Source organism: Diplotaxodon limnothrissa, linkage group LG5 (assembly GCF_057381915.1).
Source record: "Diplotaxodon limnothrissa isolate DT_005_m linkage group LG5, D_limnothrissa_male_GT1.1, whole genome shotgun sequence".
Taxonomy (NCBI): Eukaryota; Metazoa; Chordata; class Actinopteri; order Cichliformes; family Cichlidae; genus Diplotaxodon; species Diplotaxodon limnothrissa.
Genome location: NC_140600.1, coordinates 40,568,898 through 40,593,708, shown reverse-complemented (window position 1 = coordinate 40,593,708; position 24,811 = coordinate 40,568,898). Strand labels below are relative to the sequence as shown.

The following is a 24,811-nucleotide window of genomic DNA, read 5'->3' as shown; positions in this document are numbered from 1 at the left end:
AATGTAAAAAAAATCAGTACATCTAAATCTGAAATGTATAAAGTCCATTAAAAATATCCAGCATATTTACACATAAGACTATAAGAGACAGTTGTCTCTGTACTTTAACCGTACAGGATGTTAGAGCAGGGTGTAGAAATATGTCTCATTTAACAACATCAAGGTCAATTTGGAAACAAACGCCAGACGTCACTGACCAATGGGTGGCTGTGCATATATTACAGTGGTCCCTCGCTATAACGCGGTTCACCTTTCACGGCCTCGCTGTTTCGCTGATTTTTTTGGTGCAATTTTGCACGCTTTTTTTCTCATTGTCAATCGATCTCGTGCTGTGTGTACAGTCCAGAATGCGTTCAGCTTGTCAAATTTACATAAATCTTCGATGCTAGCAGTGTGACTCTGAAGTGCTGCACTGTATGTTTGTAAGTTTTCTCGCCAACAAACAACAATGTCAACGAAACGTTTTGTACCATGAAAGGCATCTGCGGTAGGAAGATGCTAACCATCGCACAAAAAGTTAAAGCTAAAGAAGGTAGAAGTTATCATATTTTTTAAGGCGCACCGTAGGGCTGGGCGATATGGCCTAAAATATCTGCTCGCTAGTTTCCACCTAAACATTTCATAGCATGTTCTGACTGAGAGATTTTTGAAACTAATTCAAACGTACAGCTCTGCTACCACTTCCAACATAAATGAAGACAGAAAACTAAACAGCAGTGATGTTTTTAGGGTTACTGAAGTTGGGCTAGCTGGTATATAATGTTGTGCTACGTGATTGCTAGTGACACAGCTATGTTAGCATAACATTAGCACAGTGAAGCTGGAGGATGAACGCCAACTTTTTTTCCACACTCACACAGAAAACACTTGGCAGCCAATCGTTAAGGCTACAAATACCCCAGAAAAACATGGCCTTAGATTTCAGTACCCAAGTACCCCGGTGTGCTCTGTTCGGTCTCGCTCTTCCAACGGTGTTAATATAAACAGGCTGAAATCTCGACTTGGAAGGAGGCCGTCCGTGTCGTTCCTCTCATCTCAAACCGATCTTATTTCTGCCTCCTCTTCAGGCTGCAGCATTCAGCGTCACCGCCGCTTCAAAAGAAGGACGCTCTATACAGTGTCTCTCATTATCCCCGAGCACCGCGTTTCAAATTTAATGGCTGGTGTCGGCACTAAAGCTCGTTAGCCGGATATAGAGGGCTAATGTTTTATTCAGCAAAGAAAAAGGGCGTAATTGCTGACCTGGGGACAAGCGAGGCCTCGGCCGAGTCCGTCGTCTTTAAGGACGCGCTCGCTCTGTCAGGTCTCCCGATGAAGACGGCCGGTGGGAAACTGAGTCCGTCAAACAGAAGAGCAAATCGAATTGTGGTTGAGCTCCTTTTATTCACATCTCAGAAGAAATGATGGGAGCGTAACTTTGTGTGACGTGTGCTTAATTGTCCATTTTTTTCCCTCCATTGTAGCCGTGTCACAAAGGATTTAACAGCGTTCTTATTTGGCCCACAGCGCTGTCTTTAGTTTACTCTTTACTGTGAATCACTGCTGAGTCTCTCGCTCGGCTCACTCAGGACTGTAATGCTGTGAGCACCGTTTTCTCTTTTGCTACTTTTTGAGATTTTATGTCATTTTTTAGACATATTTTTCCAGCTGATGCCTTAAATCCCAGCCGCTGACATAATTCAACGGCGAGACGAGCGTACACGTTCAGCAAATGTGACCAAGGCCATGTGGTCATCTGCGGCTGACGCAGGACACGCCATTTAAGCCGCTTCAGCGTGCTCCTGCAAGCCACTTTGCAACCCACCTCCACCCCAGGTGTTTGCTTTGTGTTTGGCAACTTTTTTCAGTGAAAAATGGAATAACTTTGTGTCATCAGTAAACAGAATAAGACTGCTCGAGTTCAGTAATGAACGGGAAGAGTTTACAAGATGCAAGGTGAGGAAAGGTGAGGTTCCAGGAAAGATAACAGGGAGAAAATAAATTTAAGAGACAAAGATGGAAGATGGAGAGAATTGTGGAGACGGAGGTACCATGTCATTTTAGAGGACGGCTTTGGAGAGCAGATCTGTTTCATCGGCTGACAGATATTTAGGCCAGTCTCTATTCTGAGGTATTTGTGTTCGAGCGCTGCAGAGGAAGATGAAGATGTGGGTGTGTGTGTAGGTGTGTGTGTACTCCTGTGCTCTGCCTTCCTCGTGAGGCTGAGAGTAAAGAGATAGTGGAACATTTTCTACTGCTGAGGATAGTGTGTGTGTGTGTGTGTGTGTGTGTGTGTGTGTGTGTGTGGTGAGTAATTGTGGTGTGGTGGGGCTGCAGCATTAGTCAGAGCTGAAAGTGAGAGTCTGCGAAAACCGAGCCACACGCTGAGACAAGATAACAAACACACACGTTTATTGTTTTTAGCACACAGTACACGTGCATGCACATTATATGCAGCGTGTGTGTGTGTGTGCACGCAGTATTTCATTTTCTTTGCCCTTCCAGCTCAGCTTCTCTGCTCTCACACACACATCTGTCTCGGCTGGCTTTGTTTACACGGTTTCATTTTCCTCGCTCGCGCGTCCGGCGTAGCGCGGTAGGAAGCTCGGCTCCGTCGTGTTTGCTAAGTCGAGCCTGCTCCTCGGACGGTCTCTGCAAAGGCCGCAAGCTGTGCGCTCGGCTCCTCGCTCGCCTTCCACTCGTCCTTGTCATAACACGACACACACTCTCCTGCAACCTTTTTTCTCGGCCGCTTCACACACTCGTCTTTTCTCCTCCTGCAGGAGCGGCTGATGCACGCACATCTTTCTCTTCCCTCCCTTTGAATCTCTCACCCACACAGCTGGAGTCCCACAATGGCCGGCTTCTGTTGGCTCGTTATTGTAACGGCAAGAAAACGGAGAGAGAGGGATAGAGAGACACAGGAGGAGAGCTTTGTGAGCGTGCCGCAGGCCTTGGCGGCCGGGTTTTCCACAGTGTGTGTGTGTGTGTGTGTGTGATATAAAGAGCGCATACTTCAGCACAGGTTTTGTAGCCCAGAGCCGCTTCATCGTCATACTTTAACGACTTTATAATAGGCGCGTGTGTGTGGTTATGAGTGTGTGTGACGTGCACACACGTGTGCGTGTAACTGCAAACTTGTGCGCAGCAGTCGCAAACATTTTAATGACTTCTTAAACTCCCACAGCCCATAATGTCTTCCTGATGCCGCTGATTCCTGTGGATCCCACATTGATCCTGAAATAGAGCTTGTTAATAGGAAGAGTATATTTTTCCTGGAACGTGTTTCATCTGTGGGAATCTACACCCCTGTTTGACTTTATGACCATGAAGTAAACCCACCTTCCACAAACATGCAGAGTTCTGGGTGTATATTTTTATATTTGAGGATGTATTAATTCAATTTTGGTTTATAATGCAGGTATATATAATTTATAATAATTGCATATTGCAGCTGTTATTGGAGAAATGCCGACATTAACACTTCTCTTTTTAGTTATACTGAGAATGGAAAATCTTGTTTGATACCTTAAAGCTTTCAGCAGATTACAAACCAGCACTGTGTCTAACTTACCTCTGTAGCTGTGTGTAAATCTGTGTTTTTTCCACGTGTGTGTTCTGTATGATTTTCATTGTTCGTCCGAATTCGCCAGCAGGAACTGCAGTACTGATCACATGTTTGTGCAGGTAACAGTCCCGTGAATGAGCGCTTAGAAAATCAGAACAAAGGGTGGTATCAGTTCAGTTCGGTTATTTCTACTAGAATATAGAATATAATATAATAATATAGAATATAATAATAGAATATAGATAGCCTTTATTGTAAAATATAAAACTAACAACAAAACACGAGAACTGTTGCCTCATGGCGCTGTTTATTGTAAGGTAAGGATCCTACAATCATACAGGGAAAACTCCTACAATCAAGCACTTGGCGAAAGTGGGAAGGAAAAACTTCCTTTTACCAGGAAGAAGCAGTTCCATTGATGAAAAACGCCAAAGATGATGGTGTTCTAAGCTTAACTGAGGCTCAGACTTGACACTTAATAAACGGTTCCAGGAAACCAAATTATTGCTAAAATACTGCCCGGCATAAGTCACAGAGGTAGAGCAGGTTGGTGGTTTGATCCACGGCTGCTCCCATCTACATGTCGAATGTCCTTGGACAATATTACTAACACCAAGTTGCATCCATCAGAGTATGAATGCGTGTCATTGGTGGATAGAAAGGACTTGAGCACAGATGCAAGTGCTTGTATGAATGGGTGAACGAGGCATGTTGTATGAAGCTGTGTTAGAGTCATTCCAGTTAAAGTAAACGGTCCCAAATACAAAGCTGTTGCCTCCGGGGTAAAAGTCCAGGGTTCAGTCCTCGCTCCCAGGATGACCTCCTGTTGTTGGACGTCTTTACTGGCGTGCTGCTGTAGAGGCCGAAGCCTTTGAGGTGTCAGACAGAGGTGCTGTGCAGATGCTGCGCTCAGCCTGGCTCAGTCCCGTGTGGCTCCTGAGCGGTGCCTCGTCAGACCCCGTCACCTATAACAAACAGTATTTCCAGGAGTGCAGAATGTGTTTCCTGTGCCGCATGACAGAAGGACGACTGTGGGGAAAAAGTCCACAGTGACCTGTGTGAAAATGGCTTGAGTGTTCTCCATAGTGAATTTGGAGAGCGGCGTTCGTATCGAACTGCCTTTAAACCCATTTTCCGATCTCAGAACTTTTCCATTTTAAAAACTTGGTTGTTTTTTGCGATCAAGCTGACATTTGGGAGTTGGACAGCTCGCGGCCCTCGCTGCTCATATATTTCCAATTCCTTGACTGCACCGCGAGAGTGTGAGTGTGCCTGCTGTGGACGGGGCCTCGAATTTTTAACAGCAGAAAATAGGCTCTAAGATGGATTTCCCCCCATAAACATCCGCCTGCCTGTTGGCCAGCTGAAGCCCCCCCCAATAGCTCGTCCGTCCGTCTTCATATTTTCCACTGGAAACCTTCGACTGTGCCAGGCAGCCATTCCCATCTTGCCCTCTCTCCCTCTGCAGGTTTCCTGCAACCCCCCCACCCGCCTGCTCTCTGAATGCAACCTTTCTCACTCGCCCCACGCTGAGCCTCTCACCTCGCTCTACTTCTCCCCTCTTTGCATTTCCTTACACTCCTCTGCTCCCCCCATCATTCCTCCTTCTCTTCCTCCCTTCACGCTCCCTCTGTCCTCCTTCATCTCACTCTGAGGTTCATTTCGCCCCAAGTCATCATATCGCATCACTGTGCTCCCGCTGCACCTCCTCATCCTCGTCCTCCTCCCAAATATGAGGCTTATCTGTGGAGCTGTCACCAGGTCCGCCGTAACAATGGACTCCTTTCTCGGCGTTCGCCTCTCGCTGCGACAATGAGCTGCTTTCTTTCTGCTGCAAGACTCGATGCCTCCTCGTAATATGTCCATGTTTAGGAGATCTCTCCCTCATTTTCTCTCTCATTATTCTTGCTTGACCTCTCGTTTTCTTTCTCTCACTCATTCCTGCTTCCTGTCTTTGTCACTATCTCAGTCTATCTGCCTCGCGCTCGCTCCCACTCTTGGACTTCTTTGAAAGAGCTCTGTGATTGCATTTTTCTCGAGGTAACAAAAGTGTGTGTGTGTGTGTGTGTGTGTGTGTGTGTGTGTGTCCAGTGTTTCATAAAGGCGGTGTATCTATGTGCCATATTATCAGGTCATTAGAGCGCCGGGTGTGAAGAGAGTGAGGACAGAAGTGAAGTTAATTATGTGTCACACCACCTGTGATCGTTAACACGTGTTACCTGTGTCCAAATCCAGGGCGTGGCTAATGCAGGCCACACCTTCACAAGCCAGAACCGGGTGGGACGGTCTATAAAAGCGCTGCTCCTGTAGCATAGCGACTGTGATGCTATCAACGAGGGTCCTTTTGGTCAGAGAGGACATGAAAACCTTTGTTTACTCTCAGGCAGAGACGCTGCGGCCCGTTTACAACAGCTAATGTAGGTCATAGAACATAAATAATATAACACGGCCAACATTAAAAATATAATTCTATAAAATATATTCAATTTCATTTCATTTAAAAATGACTTTAATAGAATGAAAACTCAAACACTGGGCTCGAACTAGAAGTGCTTCGTTAAAGAGCCTGCTAGTGTCCACGCCTACGTGCCAGAGGTCAGAGGGGGTGTTTCAAAATAAAGCTCATGCCCTCTGCACGTCAGACACACTGCGAATACTCTGCGATCCGTCTCTGACTTTTTGTCCAGGCTGCGTCTCTGAATGAGGAAGCTGAGCCTGCAGAGCGAGCGAGCCCGGCGACGCGCAGGAAAACGAGGATGATGCTGCTGATATGCGATAACGTCTCCTCGTGTTTCATGGCTGTCGCTCACACAGACTTCAAATACATTTTCTGCCTAGTTTGTTGCAGCTGATAGTCATGGTGGCTTTGTGGCTGACGCATGTGTCAGCCACAAAGTTGGGACTTGTTTCAAAGACGATGAAACAAGTCCCAACTTTGAGATTATCACGTATTTGGCTTTAATTAAGTCTTTTAAGTGGGGGGGTGGGGGGGCATCCACACCTCTGTCTGCATGTCAGTGATTCGGTCTTTGAATCGGCCATAAAGCACCAACGTCATCATTAAGCATTAAGTCTTTTTGGATGCAAAGGAACTCTCTGCTGTAAAGTCCTCGAGCATTTAACCGAAGCTCTGAAAGGTTCTCATCCTGCTCGCTGCTTCGGTACGTCCGTACATCCCTCGCCTTCACCTTTAATAATGTCCCACAAAGCGGTTTAGCGCCCTCCATTCTCCTCTGCAGACCAATCCTCCCAAAGTTTCCCGGCTGGTTCAGAGGAGCTTGGGCTGTAACCTCGCCAGAGGTGCGTGCTAAATGGGAGGAAGAAGGGAAGCCAGAGTAGCCCGTGAGAGCGCACGATAACCTTTAGGGCCAAACATCAAACTCCTCTGCGCCGCAGACTTGTGCCAGGAAAAGATGTGAAATATGTTTCTTGACATTTTGAGAGGATTTGATGTATTTTTCATGTTCTTTTAGGGAAGCGGGAAACTCCACGCTCTCTGCTGGGTTCATGCAGGAGTTAAAAAGGTGCTGTTGTGTTCTGTTTTAACGTACGCCGAGCCAGGAACGCTGCCTCGGAGAGCAGCTTTGGGGAATGTGCTGTGGAGGGGATGCGCTTACCCAATCACAGCTGGAGTCGGGCCTGTGCCGCTGCCGTTTTAGTGTCAGTCGGGTCAGGAAGATGGGTTTTTGGGGTTTTTTAGTAAAAAAAACATCAGGTTTGACTAGCTTCATCTGCCGTTTGTATCCACACAGCTAACGGGAACAGCTGGCCTGCAGCTTATCATTCAGCACCACCTCTCATTGTCATCTTTTATTTTCTGCTCCACTCTCGTCACGTTCTCCCGACATGTCTTCACCCTGTGGTGGATGCCTGGTAGCAAGCAGCAGGAGCTTTTTATATTTCACCAGGATTTTTCCTGCATATAAAAATGCATATAGGAAGAGAAGTCCTCAGAACTGAGATCCACAATAAACTAAAGTGGAGATGAATTTACTCGAGCGCCTTTTAATTGTGAAATGTCCAAAAATAACAGGAAACTGCCAGAAAAAGCTACACACAAGTCCAATTCACATCTCAGCCGAATCAGTGAATCGCTCCATTTTTATTTGCTAATATCTTAACGCTTGTTGGGATCATGTGAAGAATGAAAATGTTCTGCAGCCGACCCGAACCTGTAATCACGGCTCTGATCATCACACGAGAGGAAAATGAACTGTTCCCTTTGTGTTTCCTTTCATTCATTTCTTGAATTTGATTCATCAGCAGCTTTACTTTTCAAATTAAAGTCTCTTCAGTGAATTTGGGATCAAACGCACCCCCAAAATGAAGAATAAATCATTTTTAAACTTCACATTCGTGCTTCAGTCTTTTAACTTCTTTTCAAAATTGAAAACTGAAGTCCAAAGGAAGATTTTAATAGACGAACGAGTCCCAATGGATGCTGTCCTACTGCCTGATATAAGAATTAAACCAAAGATTATAATTTGATTTTATGCTTAATCCTCAGGGAATAAGTCATATAAATTTTTAACTTTTGTCATTTTTTTACCTTTATAAGAATTAAGGATTTTGAATAGTTTTTTTTAACCTGCAGTACCTTCACAGCCCACCAGGGAGTTACATCCCTGCAGAATAAGAAATGAGATCATAAAAATATAGTAATTACTAAAATTAGGTTTACTGAATATTATTTGTTTGAATGTCTGTATAAAGGGTGATATGTTTATTGGGGTGCAACGGTTGCTTTGTGTTTGTCTGGACCTGGGGCCCAGTTTGGTGTTACTGGGGCTCCGGTACGGTACTAACACAGCACAGCAGTGAGTTTTTCCTGATATAGGCCTCGATAAGTGAAATGATCACCCGTGTTTTTTCCTCACACTCATATTTAATTAGCAACTCTTAAGTAAGCGATCATCCTTCTGCTATTCGGACACAAATTAAGCAATTTACCGAACAATTAGAGACGAGTTGGAGGAGATCGCTGCCCGACAGTTCGCCTGTCCTTCGTCGTCTCTTTGTGATTTAATTTGCAGCGCCGTGTCAGAAGGCGTTTGGTTTGAAGTTCTGTCTTTGGAGAACACTTTGTGACAAACTCAATCAGCCGAGGAAGCTGAAGATTTTTGTTTCTTGATTTCCAGCCGTTGACCCGTTCTGATATTTTTGCCGTCTCTGCTGCTCGCCGCGCAGCATCGCAGAAGGCTGCTGGTTTCAAACAGCCTATGTTATGAAGCTCAAGTGTCGGTTATAATGGGCCCTGTCTGCTTTTCTGTAATCTATAATTATGTGGACAGAACTGTATCTATAATTTGTTTTCCTGCAGTAATAATTTTCGAGCTGAATCGTGACATCCAGAAATGAGCTTTTATCTGGCGGCGGGGAAAAGGAGCATCAGATTTTAATCGTGACACTTTGAAATGACAGAAGGAAAAGGAAGGCGGGACTAAAGAGGAGAGCATGGCGATGCAGAAAGAAAGGGAAGTAGAGTGAAGTTGACGGGAAACTGAGGATGAGAAAAGCAGGCGAGGCAACAAAGAAAAGGCAGGAAGATATAAATAAAATGACTGGAACAACTTATTTCCACTATGTCCCTTTGCTGTTTGCTCTGCTTCTGGAAAAAAGGACGAGATCCAAGAGTTTGCCAGAGAAGGCTTGAGGGCGCTTATCCAGCAGGGGGCGTGAAGGGGGGTATTTAGGAGACTTGTTGTCCACGAGGGGGTAACTGGTAGAAGTCCAGCTGCTGGCATGCTTTTGATTTTTGTTGAGGTGGCCACATGCGCTGCACCTCTCATGGAAAATAGGCTTCTGTGTGTGTGTTCGACTGTTTGCATGGCTGTGTGTGTTTGTGTGTTTGTGTGTGTTTTCCCCCGGCGACGCCTGTGTGCTGGTTAGAGCATTAATGATGTGTCTAGGGAGCGTTGCCTCTACATAATTTATCAACCAGGATTTATTAGCCGCAGAATTAACTTGTAGGGGCTGGTGGAGGGTCGGGGGCGGGGAGGCGGCGCAGGATGCATTCGCTCTTGTTTTTGAATTTATGTGCACGGATGCATTGTCAGTCCCCTGCGATCCATTTCTCTCCATCAGCCTCCTGCCATGTGGGCGTCCCCAGCCGTGTAATTGGCCGAGTTATTTTAATTTTAGTCGGGTTTAAATTACAATTCTGTTGAGTGTGTCCATATGCGCTGAAGGAGGAAGGCTTAAACTGGATTTATGGTTGGCGTAGGGGTTATGTTAATGCAGACGCTGATGACAAACTATGATTTATATTTGAGCATCGACATTTGTGGTTGACTGCTAGCGGCACGAGCACCGAGGGGCCGTTTCAGATTTACACAAAGAAGCTACGTTTACATCGGGTTCGTTGCAAAATTGAAGTAGAGAGGTCCCAAAACTTTCATACCTGTCTTCTGATACTGTTAGACTACTGTCAAAGCTGACCAGAAATCATGTTTGATTAGAGCCTAAACCTGGGGTGTCCAACTCCAGGGCTCGAGGGTCTGCAGGTTTTAGATCTCACCCTGGGTCAACACACTTGAATCAAATCATTAGTTCATTACCAGGCCTCTGGAGAACTTTTAGCCATTTAAATCAGCTGTGTTGGATCAAGGACACATCTAAAATGTTGCCCACCCCTGGCCTAAACCAAACCACATCATAGTACATCTCCAACTCCCCTTCCAACCCAGTTTTTTGGATATTTTGTAGCTACATGCTAAAACCGTTAAGCTAGCTAATATATATAATTATCTGGCTCTTTTTTCCCCCCCCTCTTCTGTCTTCCAGATTACAGAGATGGGTAAGGACTCGCTCCCAGAATGGCTGCACTGGGATGCCAGCAGCAGAATCTTGCAAGGTCTACCTTTGGAAGAGGATAAAGGTGTTCACTACATCACCGTGTCCATCTCCAACCACACTAAATCCTCGTCTTCTTCAGAGGTATTTTCCATCGCAGTGCACCCTGAAGATTGCCTGGATTCAGATTCAGCTCAGCTGACGTCTAACCAGGCGTCCACTGAAAATGACGTCCAACAGTTCATGTGTGGGAACGAGGAACCGGTCACAGTGCTGACGGTGATCCTGGATGCTGATTTGACAAAGATGAGCTCAGAGCAGAGGGTAGAGCTTCTGGATAACATGAGGAGCTTCTCTGGTGTTGGGCTTCAGTACATGAAGATGCTCCCTGTGGTCAACAACAGGCTGTTTGACATGTCTGCGTTTATGGCTGGACCTGGGAATGCCAAAAAGGTGAGTGAATAGTCATTTCACTCTACTAGCAGTACCCCTCAAAGCTCTTTTCTGAACTGAGCAGTTTGTGTCAATTTGAAGGGCTTCTTATAGAACAAAATTAGTTACCTTGTGCAGCTACTTATAAATAATTCTAATAGTCACCAATGGGTTGAACTGGTAAACATCTAATCAACATTTCTGATGTCTCTCCAGGTGGTGGAGAACGGCGCTCTGTTGTCCTGGAAGCTCGGCTGCTCGCTGGACCAGAGCACAGTCCCAGATATCAACAGCGTCCAGGGTCCTGCAAAGGAAGGCACAATGTCAGCCAAGCTGGGTTACCCTGTGGTGGGCTGGCACATCGCTAACAAGAAACCTCATGTCCCCAAACGAGTGAGACGACAACTAAACAACACTCCGACGCCTATTCTGGTTGTGCCTCCTCCAACAACTGCAGTGGAGCCACCAGTGCGAATTATCCCAACCCTCTCCTCTCCCTCTATTGCTGCACCGACTGAAAGCTCTGCCCCTCCCGTGAGAGGTCCCGTCCCGCTTCCGGGAAAGCCTACTTTTAGAGTACGTGACCCTATTGCTCACACTCCGACTACGGGACCTTCCCAGCCAACGAAGGTCATGGAGTCCACCAGCAGCATTGCTATCCAGCCGAGCATGACCAGGCCTACCTACGTACAACCCACCGCCACACCAGCCACAGCCTCCACACCCACATCCACCAGAAAACCTACCAGGAAACCAGGAAGGAAGCAGAAGACAACCACACCAGCATTCAGAACGCCAAAGACCCCCACAACAAAGTCTCCTATGACCACCACATCACGCACTGTTCCAGATCCATTCAACGAAAAGCCCGAGTTAAGGAACCCCATCGACCAGGTCAATGCATTGGTCGGCACTTATTTCGAAGTCAAGATCCCATCTGATACATTCTTTGACAAAGAGGATGGAACGACAGATAAGCTGCGATTAACCCTTCGACAAAACCATAATGAAATAGTTCCAGAGGACTCCTGGATCCAGTTCAACACGACCAGCCAACTCCTGTATGGACTGCCTGATGTCCAGCATGTGGGAAAACATGAATACTTCATGCAGGCAGCTGACAAAGGTGACCTCAATGCAATTGATGCTTTTGAGGTACGCGTAAACCGCTGGCCAACCAATGACAAAACGCCCGTTATATTTACGGCACGATTTGAGGGTGAGCCACGGTCTGTAACGAACAACATCCACAGGAAGATCCTCCTGGTTAAAAAGCTGGCATATGTCCTCGGGGACCGCAACAGCAGCACGGTGAGTCTAAGGAACATCACCAAAGGGTCCATTGTGGTGGAGTGGACGAACACCAGCCTGCCTCAGCATCCATGTCCAAAGGAGCAGATCTTAGTCATGAGCAGGACGCTGGCCAATTCTGACGGAAGACCCTCACAGAGCTTCAAGCACATAATGGACCCCGAATTCAAACCACTGGACGTCAAGGTGAAGGGGAGGGCAAGCTGCCGAATGTATTCCTTCATCCCACCAGGAGACATCGATATCCCAGAACCTCCAGCTGTCACTCCAGCTGTGGGATCAAGCAAGGATAGCGCAGATGACGTCTATCTCCACACGGTCATTCCTGCTGTGGTGGTGGCAGCAATATTGCTAATAGCAGGAATTATTGCAATGATCTGCTATAGAAAGAAACGAAAGGGCAAGCTTACCATCGAGGACCAGGCCACCTTCATTAAGAAAGGTGTGCCGATTATCTTTGCAGATGAACTTGATGATTCCAAGCCACCTCCATCCTCCAGTATGCCCTTGATTCTCCAGGAAGAGAAGCCCCCACTTCCACCCCCTGAATACCCAAACATGGCCACGCCAGAAACCACTCCCCTAAATCAGGAGCTGCTGGGGGAGTACACGGCTCTGCAAGATGACGACCCCAACGCGCCTCCCTACCAACCGCCTCCTCCCTTCACCACTCCTATGGAGGGCAAGGGCTCCCGTCCGAAGAACATAACTCCCTACAGATCTCCACCTCCTTATGTGCCGCCCTAAGACTTGATTAACCCTCCCCTGATAGGGCGGAGGGTGAGGATGCCTGAGGAATTCTGACAGTTTCCTTTCTGGTGTTCGTCTGTCTGGACATTTGCAGGGAGTGATGACAAGAGGTGCTATAGTACAAAAAGGCTTCAAGCGACTTTGGTTTGGGATGGGTCGGGGCGCAATGATTTGGGTGGGCTTTACAGTGCACAGGGAGGGACTACTGTTTTCGTGGTAGCCCACCTACTACAGTGGCCTAAGACGAGCAAATTCTCATCACACTGGCTTTGGTTCGACCAGCTGGTCTGAAGCAACAACTGGGAGACGTGCGCTCCCATCCCAGCATTTTCTTTTCTCCCGAGTTTGGATACTGGATTATTTTTCACCTTTTTAGCCCAAGATTCTTTTTTCTTTTTCCTCTGGACTGAAGTGTTTGCCTAACTCTTCTTCTGCCTGGCTTTTAAATAATGCGAGAAGACGGCGTCCTGTCATCAGACCGCTGCAGGCGACAGCTCGCATTTTTAATAAAGGGAGACAGATCCTTCGAATATGAGAAAAGCTATCGCGAGGATCTCAATTCAGCCCTGCAGACGACACAAGACAATAGGAGGCCGAAGTGTGTGCGTGAGTGTGTGTTTGAATGAGCGGGCGTGTTTATTCAGATTCAATACGGTTTGCCTTTTAACACTAGTTGTCTGTTTTTATCCTTATTCACAATGTGTAGTAAAGATGAGAATAACAAGGTAGCCTAAAAAGATTTAGAGAAGAAGAATAATTTTTGTTTCATTGGTTTTGGGTTTCACTGTATATCTGGAAGACGTTATGATAGATTGTTATATTTTTTTGGAGGTCGAAGAAATGTGGAAGAAAGGGACTGCCTCACTAAAATAACCTGCAGGAGCTTTGTATTCCTGTTTGTTTATATATATGAAACACTAATATCACAATTCAAACATGAACCTTCCTCCCTTCAGTACAGCCGACAGACTCAATCAGATGGAAGCAACAAAGAAATTTAGTTGACAGGTTGACGAGATTTGGAGATCAATTATTAAATGTAGCAACACAACTCTTGCCCTTTTGTACACACCTCCACGTTGTATACTAACAGGAAGAACAACCCTGCAATTTATTTTGGACCAGGGAGAATTATTTTTTTATGTAACGAGGCAGTTCTTCTCTCCACTCGGATGGGGAACGCCACGCGGGACTGTACAGATAATCCCATTCTAGATTTCACGGAGGAGACGACGGAGGCCGAGACGCGGATGCGATTAGTCACCGAAACAATAAGATCACGTTTTAATTTTCTTTTTACAAGAGTTTTTGATACAGCCTCAAATCGATTAATGATTAAAACGAGAAAATGATTCAAGATTAGTCTTCTGTGATTTGTAAAATCTTAGCTTAGAAGTTCAATTATTGGTTCAGTTATGTACTTTGATTTTTTTGTCATGGGTCACATGTTTTAACGTTTTATTTTACTCTGTGTGTGTGTTTGCATTTAAAGTGTATTTCCCACTATTCAAGAATTGAATGATCCATATTTTATGTATTCACAACTTTTATTTCTTTATGTCCTTCTGTTTGATGATGAGTTCAACTGAAAGTGACCCTTTGCAATAATAATGTACGCTGCGGTCGACCCAGCAACGGGTCGACGCAGGCTCGAGTGACTCGTACGGTCGTGATGTTGTCGGGTGTGCAGATGCCAAGGCTTTTATTTTTTGCTTTTGGAGTGTGCATTGTAATAATAAAACCAAGTGGTACCTTAAACAAAAGCAAAATCACCCCTTTCTTCATTCTGATTTAACTCATTTCTGCCGGGAAAATATTTTCTCCCACCCTGACTGATGTTTATGGATGAGATTTTTGGTCACCGTCACTTTTCTACTGCTCCACTTAGCCTTGAATTGATAAATCAATCCGTCTGAAGTCCACAAGAGGTTTTACCTCCCTAGACAGCTCGCTGCCTGGCAACCATCTACGGTCTTTGGACTCACTGGAACGGTTGTACCGCTGTCCTTTTGTACTAAATTATTCTGCCATTGAATGACTAGTTGGACAATTCCGTTTGAAAGCTCTTCCCATTAAAAAGGCTACGCTGTGAAAACAGTCTCTCAGCTCACTCTGTCTTTCCACACGCTGCATACAGATAATTTGCATTGATTACTTGGAATATTGATTAGATGTAAACAATTTGCCAGCTCTGTTGTCCCTCTGCGATAATTCACGACAGAGTTTAATTTGGAGGTAGGGGAAGCGATGATCGATGTATTCCCGGGACGTCCGTAGATGCTGAAATGGATAAACGGGTCGTACTGATGACAGAGATTAACGGGGGATTGATCTGGGTTTGATTGAGGCAACCCGTGAGGTGGCTCGGTGTGCGCATATATGACAAGACTCTCGACCTTTGAATTAAAATGAGCAGCATGGTCATAAAAAGGGTGAAATTGACGGCTCTTTAGCTGCAGTATCTCTGATGACCAACGAGACGGCGAAGAGGTTTCACGACAGCCCCCGAGGATGGGGGTCAAGGTGAAGACTCAGACCTCACTGGGCAAGCAAATAAGTGTGAAAGGCTACTGGCTTCAGTTCAAGTAGCCCAGCACAGTCTCAGAAACGGGTTAGACTGCATCTTAGCAACATGCTAAACAAGCTTAGCAAGCTGGCCTTTCCATTTGGATATTTCACACAGGTAAAAATTACACAAAGGGGAAGATCTGGACCTAAATAACCCTTAGACATTCATCTGAGCGCAACTACAAGGTTAGTGGGCTAAAGTGCCACAAAGGTGCCCCTGGTTTTACCTGCTCACTGATCCCAACCTGCTGCAAAGCATCTTTAAAACTGTGCTCACACCTGTTCTCCTTCTACGCTTTGGAGTTACACCCCTCTGAAGACGTCGGCATAGGTCATACACTGCTCATTAATACTGATTCTGATTGGAGGAGAAACAAGAGTGTGACGTTTACAGTACGTTATAAAATGGAGGTCATTTAAAGAAATACTTCGTGTTCAGGTGCACGGTACTGATCTGTGGTACTGCCGTGACTCCTGCCAGAGGCCCTGAAAAAAGTCACACTGAATTTAGTCCAGTGTTGTAGCTGTAACGCTAAAGAGAAAAGCAACAATATTCAGATCATTTACTTATGTAATGAACTGTCATATCAGCAGAACTGTGCGGGTTGTGCTTTTAATTTAATCGACTTTCACAAGCTCAGCGACACAAACGACTCTCCAGAAGCACCGTCAGTCATCCCGCCGCAACAACACCCGTCTCATTTCCTCATGTCTTAGCACCTCCTACCTGAGCTGAGGTGGCGAGGCAGCAGGTAAAAAGAGAGAGACATCCTCACCTTCATTTAAAGCGACGTCATTTGTGTCATAAATAGTTTTGTTGCAGCTCAGCTGCAGCTGGATTTATGATAAGAAGTGCAACAGTGCTCAAGTTTTATAATTAGAGACACTTTTAATTAAATTCACAGCATGGCCGGACGTGACAGATGTCACACAGAAACGGTGAAGGGCAGAAAACCTGAAACGTCTGAGGCACACCCTCGCGATGCTTCTTAGTTTTACGTGTCGAGGAGCTCAGACTGACTTCAGGAGGAAACGCAGACTACGAGCTCCCTCTGCTCACAAACACAGGAAGCTAAACCTGTAAACGTGCAAGAAGGGACCATGAACCCATTCAGAAAGCATTTAAAGGCCCATTCCTCAGCTTTGAGATCAGCATGTGCATTACTGTCACTTTCCCTAAACACATCTTGTGATTTTCCCTGGTTTCTGGTTTTAGATTCACGAGCGAAGGGGCTGATTTTCATTTCTTTTACGTGCATAGTTTAGGTTTCTCTTAACACTCTATTCTGATCTGAAGGATGTATCCTTTATATCATTTTCAGATTTCATCTATCAATCAATCAATCAATCTTTATTTATAAAGCACTTTTCATACAGAAAAAATGTAGCACAAAGTGCTTTACATAGTTAAAAGCAGCCCACCCCACCCTCCAACTCACTCCCCACACTCTCAATACACATATATCCCCCCACCCCCCCACACACACACATACACACACGCGCACACTTAAAGAGTAAAAATTGGGCTGGGCTCGCATGAGCCAAGTGAGGAAACATTATAACAGAGAGCCGTCTGCACCGGGAGCCGGTCACAGACCGCAGCCTCCGGGCTGGGCACACAGCAGGAGGGAGGCAAAGGAGCCCCCCAACCAGGCTGAGAGGACCCCAGAGACCCAGCAGCCACGGTCAATAACAGCCCCGGTGCAGAGAGCGCCCTCCGAGGAAACACTGGAGATATGACGCAATCCGATATATACAGGGTAAAATGATAAAATAAATAAGAACAGGATACAATATAAATATAAATATAAATATAAATATAAATAGAGTAAGAAGATTAAAAAATGAATAAGAATAAAATCAAAAAATATTAGGTAAATCCTAAATTAATAATAGAATAACAGGATAAATAAACGCTAAGTAAAAGCTAAATTAAAAAGGTGGGTCTTGAGCCTGTTCTTAAAAACATGTACGTTCTCTGCGGCCCTGAGCTCCTCCGGCAGGCTGTTCCACAGACGAGGACCATACCACTGAAAAGCTGCCTCTCCGTGAGTATGTGTCCTGACTTTAGGGACAATCAAAAGGCCAGTACCAGAGGACCTCAGGGTCCGCGAGGGTTCGTATGGTAAAAGCAGATCTGAGAGATAAGAAGGCACAAGACCATTAAGACATTTAAAAACCAATAAAAGAACTTTAAAATCGATCCTGAAACACACGGGGAGCCAGTGCAGCGATTCTAAAACCGGTGTAATGTGGGCCCGCCCTCTGGTCTTCGTCAGCACACGAGCTGCCGAGCTACATCACAAAAAGCACACCCTGGTTGACAAGAAACAGTTAACAGCACGGGGAAAATTTCCCCAGCAGGTAAAACTGGATCGGACAGAATGGAGCAGGGGAAAAGCGTTTTTGCTTGAGTCAGCCTTCTGATACATGATTAGTTTTCTCTGGAGTTGTGACAGACTTTATGAGATGTAATTTCAGCTGACTGAATCTCTTTTTGTCAGTAATTGAACGGTCTCATAAAAGGTACAAGATTGTAGCTTTTGACAGTTTTTCAGGGCTTTGTTTGAGGAAACATTATAGCCACAAAGGCTTCACTATCACACTTCTTTTGCAGGGAAGGTTGATTAAAACTCTCGTTGGCCACACAGGCTACAGCTGAATGCAGTCGAGTGCACTGGGTCTCTATTAAAGGTGTGTGTGGGGGGAGTGGGGGTGCATGGAGTCTGATAGGTGGGTGGAAACTGTGCAGCTGAGGATCAGGACTTTAAATTGGAAATAAATTGACAATCAATCCCAGGAAAAGTCACTCAGAAAACAATTCAGCTGGTCTGCTGCAGCCTGGCTATTACCCGTGCGGTCATGAGGACTGTCCACGATGACATGCTCCTTCATTACAGCCTGACCCGCTCAGCAGCGTAAGCATGAAGTCCCCAAGGTCATTCGCTGATGTGCAAACCACAAACAGATACTTAACGCAGGCTGAATATACGACTGCAGAGCTGCATTAGTGTGTTAGCGGCTAAATGTGCACACTGGTACCAGTATAGTGTCATCCCGTGCAAACATGAGCAGCCTCAGTCGATGAAGCAATGCTCTGCTTCTTCTCCGGTGAGTCCCTCGTCCTCTGGTTTCACACCAACTCAGACAGCGAACAGCAAACGTGGTCCCTGCTCGTCAACCAGGCCTCCACCTGCTGCAGGTTCTGGTTGGAGTGGACCTCCATCCTCCAGAACAGATGATGTCGAGGACCACCACTTCACTGACGGTCAACCAGCTGTCATGGAAACAAACCAGGAAGATGTGTCAGCAGGGGTTTTCAAAATAAGAGCAAGAAAATATTCATAAATTAGGATGGTCTTTCTCTCAGATGCATGACAAGTAAATAAATACCAAATTAGTTCTGAATAAAAGTGGTGGTGAGTTCTAAGGATCACGCCTTAGAATAAAAAACTGCTAAAAATACGAGAGCAGCACCACTCCATCGTATTTTTAGCAGTTTCTTCTTTTTATTGAGGAAGTTATTTTTTCTTCTATTTGTGAAGTTTATTTTAGAAATGGAAAAGAAAGGATTAACGACTTGAATAATTTAAAACGAAGATAGTAGCACCATGTGAGCTTTAGAGACAGTCTGACCTGCGAAGCATCTTACTGAACAGATAAACATGGACAAGATGCTAACCCCATGTTTGCCTACTGGTGGTGGTCAGAGGGCCCGGTGGCGCCTGTGTCCGGCAGCCTCGCCTCTGTCAGTGCGCCCCAGGGTGGCTACAATGTAGCTGCCATCACCAGTGGGTGAATGTGTGTGTGAATGGGTGGATGACTGAATGTAGTGTGAAGCGCTTTGGGGTCCTTAAGGACTAGAAAAGCGCTATATAAATACAGGCCATTTACATATATCTGTGTGGGGAGACGGGGGCATATGCTGCACTGGTCCCCCCTTTAACTTGATTGCCATCATTGATTTTCTCCCATAGATGCCACTGAACCAGAGTAATGCTGATTGTACTAATTGTAAATGTACTTCAAGTGTTTATGTTCCAGTGGTAACCTACACACGTGTAGTTGAACTGTGGGATGAAGTTGGAGTACCTGGAGAGAAGCCACACAGGTAGAGTAAGAACGCTGGTTCTGTTCCTGAGTTTCTTCCTGTTAACTGCACTGAGTTATGAAGCCAAATTAAACCACAGCAAGTAATGACAGCACGTGGTATAGATTCAGTAAGGTCGATGGTAAAACACGAGGAAAAACTCAGGCGAGCTAATCAAAATGAGAGTTCATGTGGGCTTAGGTTAACTGGGAATTCTAAAATCACTGAGAAGAAGAACATGTTGGATTTATTGCACTCATTAGTGGACATTGTTACACACAGATGATTTGCTCTGGTAGCGACTTTAACAACTGATTAAATTAACACTATTAAAGTTATTCAAACATGAGGCGATTGTGTTAAATACACCCAAGATGCTTACATACAGTATCTCACAAAAGTGAGTACGCCCGTCACATTTTTGTAAATATTTTGTTATATCTTTTCCTGGGACAACACTGAAGATATGACACTTTGATACAGTGTAAAGTAGTGAGTATGCAGCTTGTACAACAGTGTAAATATGCTGCCACCTCAAAATAACTCAGCATACAGCCATTAATGTGTAAACTGCTGGCAACAAAAGCGAGTACACCCCTGAGTGAAAATGTCCCAACTGTGCCCGAGTGTCAGTAAGTTGTGTGGCCACCATTATTTTCCAACACTGCCTTAAATCTGTTGGGCACAGAGTTCACCAGAGCTTCACAGGGTGCCACTGGAATCCTCTTCCACTCATCATCATCACCTTTATTTATAAAGCTCTTTAAAACAACCACAGCTGACAGAAAGTGCTGCACACCTTCCATTTGAGGATGCCCCACAGATGCTCAATAGGGTTTAAGTCTGGAGACATGCGTGGGCAGTCACGTACCCTCAGTAGATTTAACAAGGCACTGGTCTTTTTGGAGGCGTGTTTGGGGTTGTTATCATGCTGGAATACTGTCCTGTAGCCCGGTTTGTGAAGGGGATCATGCTCTGTCTGTATGTCACAGTACATGTTGGCATTCATGGTTCCCTAAGTTAATTGTAGCTCCCCAGTGACAGCAGCACTCATGCAGCCCCAAACAATGACATCCCCCCACCATGCTTGACTGTAGGCAAGACATGCTTGTCTTTGTACTCCTCACCTGGTTGCCACCACACACCCCTGACACCATCTGAACCAAATACGTTTATGTTGGTCTCATCAGACCACACGTAATGTATATCCGTAGTGTATTATCTTTAGAAGAAGCTTCCTTCTGGGACGACAGCCATGTGATGCAGTGCTAACCCCCCCTCAACCTCTGCGGAAATGCTGCCGGCACTCATGCATCTGCTTTCAAAAGACAACATCTGGATATGACGCTGAGCATGTGCACTGAACTTTTTGGGTCGCTCACAGCGAGGTTTGAGTGGAACCTGTCCTGTTAAACTGCTGGATGCTGTTGACCACTGTGCTGCAGCTCACTTTCAGGGTGTTGCATCATTCTTCTCAGAGAGTTCAGGCCATGATGTGCCAGGTTACAGAGGATTTGGCTCAGCTATTTGTATTTAATAACCAGGGTAGGGATCTATGTCCCTATCCTGAGCGAGCTGTGGGTAGTGACCGAAAGAACGAGGCAAAAATGAGCTTCCTCCGAAGGGTGGCTGGGCTCTCCCTTAGAGATAGGGTGAGGAGTTTGGCCATCTGGGAGGGGCTCAGAGTAGAGCAGCTGCTCCTCCACATGAAAAGGAGCCAGTTGAAGTGGTTTGATGTCTCCTGGGTGAGGTGTTTCAGGCATGTCCCACCAGGAGGAGACCCCGGGGCAGAACAAGGAGATGCTGGAGAGGTTATATCTCTCGACTGACCTGGGAACACCTTGGTGTTCCCCCAGATAGTTGAGGAGGTGGCTGGGGAGAGGGAGGTCTGGGCTTCTCTCCTTAGGCTGCTTCCCCCGTGACCCAGCCCTGGATAAGTGGAAGAAGATGGATGGGTGGATGTTTGTATTCTGGTTATATTGCAATCAACCAAGGTTTTCAGGTGCATTTGTCATTTTGCAGTAACACCATCGTCCTGCTTGCCTCACTGTCTGTGGAGGAATTTCTGTTTCAGAGCTGGACTCTTAATGTTAGGAAGCAAAGGATTTGCGATTTTTGCTGGTTTATCACAAACAGCCAGCTTGACCCGTTCAGTCTCAGAGTCATAGGATAAAGTCAGTTTGATGACAGCAGTGGATAAGGAAGTGAGGCACTGCAGTCTCAGAGTTCATCCATCTTTCATGCACAGCGAGTGGCATGGTGGCTAGAACTGGTCCTCTAGAGTTGCTTAACCAGCTGCATTTCATTAAGCAGAGCTCACGTGGAAGAACTGAACATCACTTATTGAAGCAGAGTGTTTGAGTAGTGACCTGCTGATCAGATTCAGATGAAACTACATAGCAGAGAGGAGCGCCAGCATTAACAGGAAGTAAAGCAGAGTCTATCAGAATCAGAATCAGAATCAGAATACTTTATTGATCCCTGGGGGAAATTATTTTTTGTTACAGTGCTCCATTTTAAACCAACATTAAGACAAGACAGACAATACGCTAACTAAGAATAGTACAATATATACATATATATACATACATACATACATACATAAGTCACTTATAAATAAATATTTGGAAAAGAAACATGTGTAGCTGTAGCAGCAAACAGTGTGTTAAGTGGATGCGTTGTACAGGGAGATGGCCACAGGCAGGACGCATCCACTAGACACCACTGCTGGTGGTGGAGATGAAGTAGGTGGAGAGTTGGGTGAAGATCTCTGGGTAGTCATGATGAGAGAGGACAAGAATGCAGACAGACATGTGTCTCTCGCCTGAATATTCCTTACTGAATGTATTCATAAGCTTCGTCAGAAGATTCTGGTTCAATGAGGCTCTCACACCCTCGTGTTTGTTTGGAAGCTGTGCAGCTGTGTGCTGATCATACAGCAGACAGTGCAGGGAACGGATTACATTTAGAGACAGTTTTCCTCATTACTGAGCTGTACCTGTGGCTGTTTGTCTGCCCAGTGATCCAGATCTGTCCATCTCCGTGTGATGTGTGGACAGACGCTCTCGGAGGCGCCGCGCTCGCCTCGTTCCCAGCTATTCTAATGGAACACATTCTGCTTTAAACTCCTTTCCATTCACGCGTCTTGTCACGCTGAGTGTTCTTGACCTTGCATCATCCAACAGAAGGGTGTGAATAGAACCCCCCCGCCCTCCTTCCTATGCTGCGGCCCCCCACCACCCCTCCATTGCTTTGGTAAATCACATAATGAGCTCCTGTCTGCTGTTTTCTTCTTTCCACCATTTTTTTTTGCTCTGAAATGCTGCACTGCTGACAAGTTCCTCCCCGTCCTCTTCAAACCCATCATTCTGAGTGTGTGTGTGTGTGTGTGTGTGTGTGTGTGTGTGTGTGTGTGTGGATGACCCATTTTGAGAATTACACATAACTATAGAAGACGTGATATGTTTTGGTTGACAAGGAAAATGTGTCTTTTCTTTGCACCACTTTTCCACAACACATCAGGAGCATACTCTCAGTTGCCAGTTTTTTTGGCGCTCCTCGCTAAAATGAATGCCGACGTTTAGAGAGCTGCTGGCTCCGTGTGGACGCCTCTCTGGAGGCTGCAGTTTGTGCTGCTGCTAAAATATTTTACATCATAAGTGACTGTGTCCTTCTAACTTACAGCCTGAACCATGTTTGCACATTTCTTCTTTGCTCTTTGAACATATTCAAATTAAAATAAAGTTATTATAATAACATAGCTGTTTAGTTTAGCAGCCCCTTTAAACACATTTATAACGTTTTGCTTGTTGAAGCACTTCAGTCTGACCTATGAAGGATGAACCAGTCCTCAGTCTGCACATTACAGACAACTAATAACTCATTTTAAATCTGATCTTTAGAGACTTTGTTACGAGCGGACAGCTGCTCCTCCTCCACATCAAAAGGAGGCACGTCAACCTCTGACACCTCCTAAGTGATGTGTTTCAAGTGTCTCCAATCAGGTACAACAGTCGTTGCCTCAACGTGCTTCATAGTGTAAGGTTAAAATCCTACAACAATACAGAGGAAACATCTCCTTTGATGGGCTGTCTGAATCTGTTTGGCTTGGGAGGGGGCAAAACCCCTTTGACATCATCATCCCACACAAACAGCAAACGACACACAAACCCCTCCACCACGATAAGGTGGTGACTTACAGAAGACAAGTATAATGATTATATTTTATTATATTTTAATTATTATATTTTAGGTGATGGCAGTGATTGTCCTGGAGATGTCATCTTTAGTTTGTTCAGCCGGACCTTCATCCTCCTCCTCCTCACCATGACCTCTTCAGTTGCGTTGGCCGTGTTTCCCACCATATCGCTGCTGAATAATAAAATGAAAAGTTTAGATTTAGAATTTGGCTCATCCCGCGGCTTTCCTTCACAGCGTAGCCCAGCTGTTTCAGAGTGTGGCTCGACCTCATTTAGCATTAAAACAAAATTGATCTCACATCTCTTGTTTTTACCGCTGCTGGGTAGTGGTCGAGGTGCCAACTAGGGTTGCCAACTCCCTGAAAAATAAATAAGGGACACCTCGTGGACAGGGCTGGGCGACCCGATCGTCTTCACCCTTCCCAGTGTGGTGAATTTTTTAGGTCCTTTTTTTGTGTGTGAAATTATTTTTTAACCATTTGACTTGAAGTTGATTTAAGCAGCTGCATATTCTTTGTGATATGAACACATGTGAAACAAATGATCATTTAGCCATTTATTTTTAGCTCAAAATGACAACATTAACACAATAAAACAGGTCTCCTTCTTAAACAGAAGCCTGTCATGCTTAACTTTTGAGAATATAAGTAAATCTTTCTTTAAAAGAACTCTGTCCTTTTTTTGGGAAAAGGAATTAAATATAGAGATCAGTGACGAGGTATGGCACAAAGTTTGGGAGAATGCTAAATCTCTGAGCGTAATAAAGTAAAGGCAATCCAAATTAAAATCCTACACCACTGACACTGAATGCAATCCACTGTGTATGCTACTTGGAGTGGCAAACGACAAAATTAGGGGGAAGTTTGGAAAGCAGCACTATGCACTGTTAACATTCTGTGCAAGGAAATGTGTCCTCTTGAACTGGATCACGGACACGGCCCCATCTAAGACTCAATGGCACCGGACGGTATTGGAATATGTGTCACCAGATTTCCTAACATGCAGGCTACATAGTAGGGACAAAAAGTTTCATAAAATATGGGACCCATTTATGGCGTGTGTCGGTTTGGATATTTCTGCTGTTTTCTCACGGGCCTTGGTATGATGCAAGCAGGTCACTGC

General features: G+C 45.4%; 1 protein-coding gene across 5 annotated transcripts in view; it reads left to right on the top strand.

Moving 5' to 3' along the window:
* dag1 (dystroglycan 1) overlaps nucleotides 1-14,914 on the top strand; it is a 60,039-nt gene extending 45,125 nt beyond the window's left edge. For all 5 annotated transcript variants that reach the window (XM_085353618.1, XM_085353621.1, XM_085353619.1 and 2 more), the window contains 2 exons: nucleotides 10,331-10,792; nucleotides 10,988-14,914. In XM_085353618.1, the coding sequence (XP_085209744.1) occupies nucleotides 10,331-10,792; nucleotides 10,988-12,829 (2,304 nt within the window). In that variant the 3' untranslated portion in view covers nucleotides 12,830-14,914. The remainder of the gene's footprint in view (nucleotides 1-10,330; nucleotides 10,793-10,987) is intronic.
* Nucleotides 14,915-24,811: the final 9,897 nt, after the last annotated feature.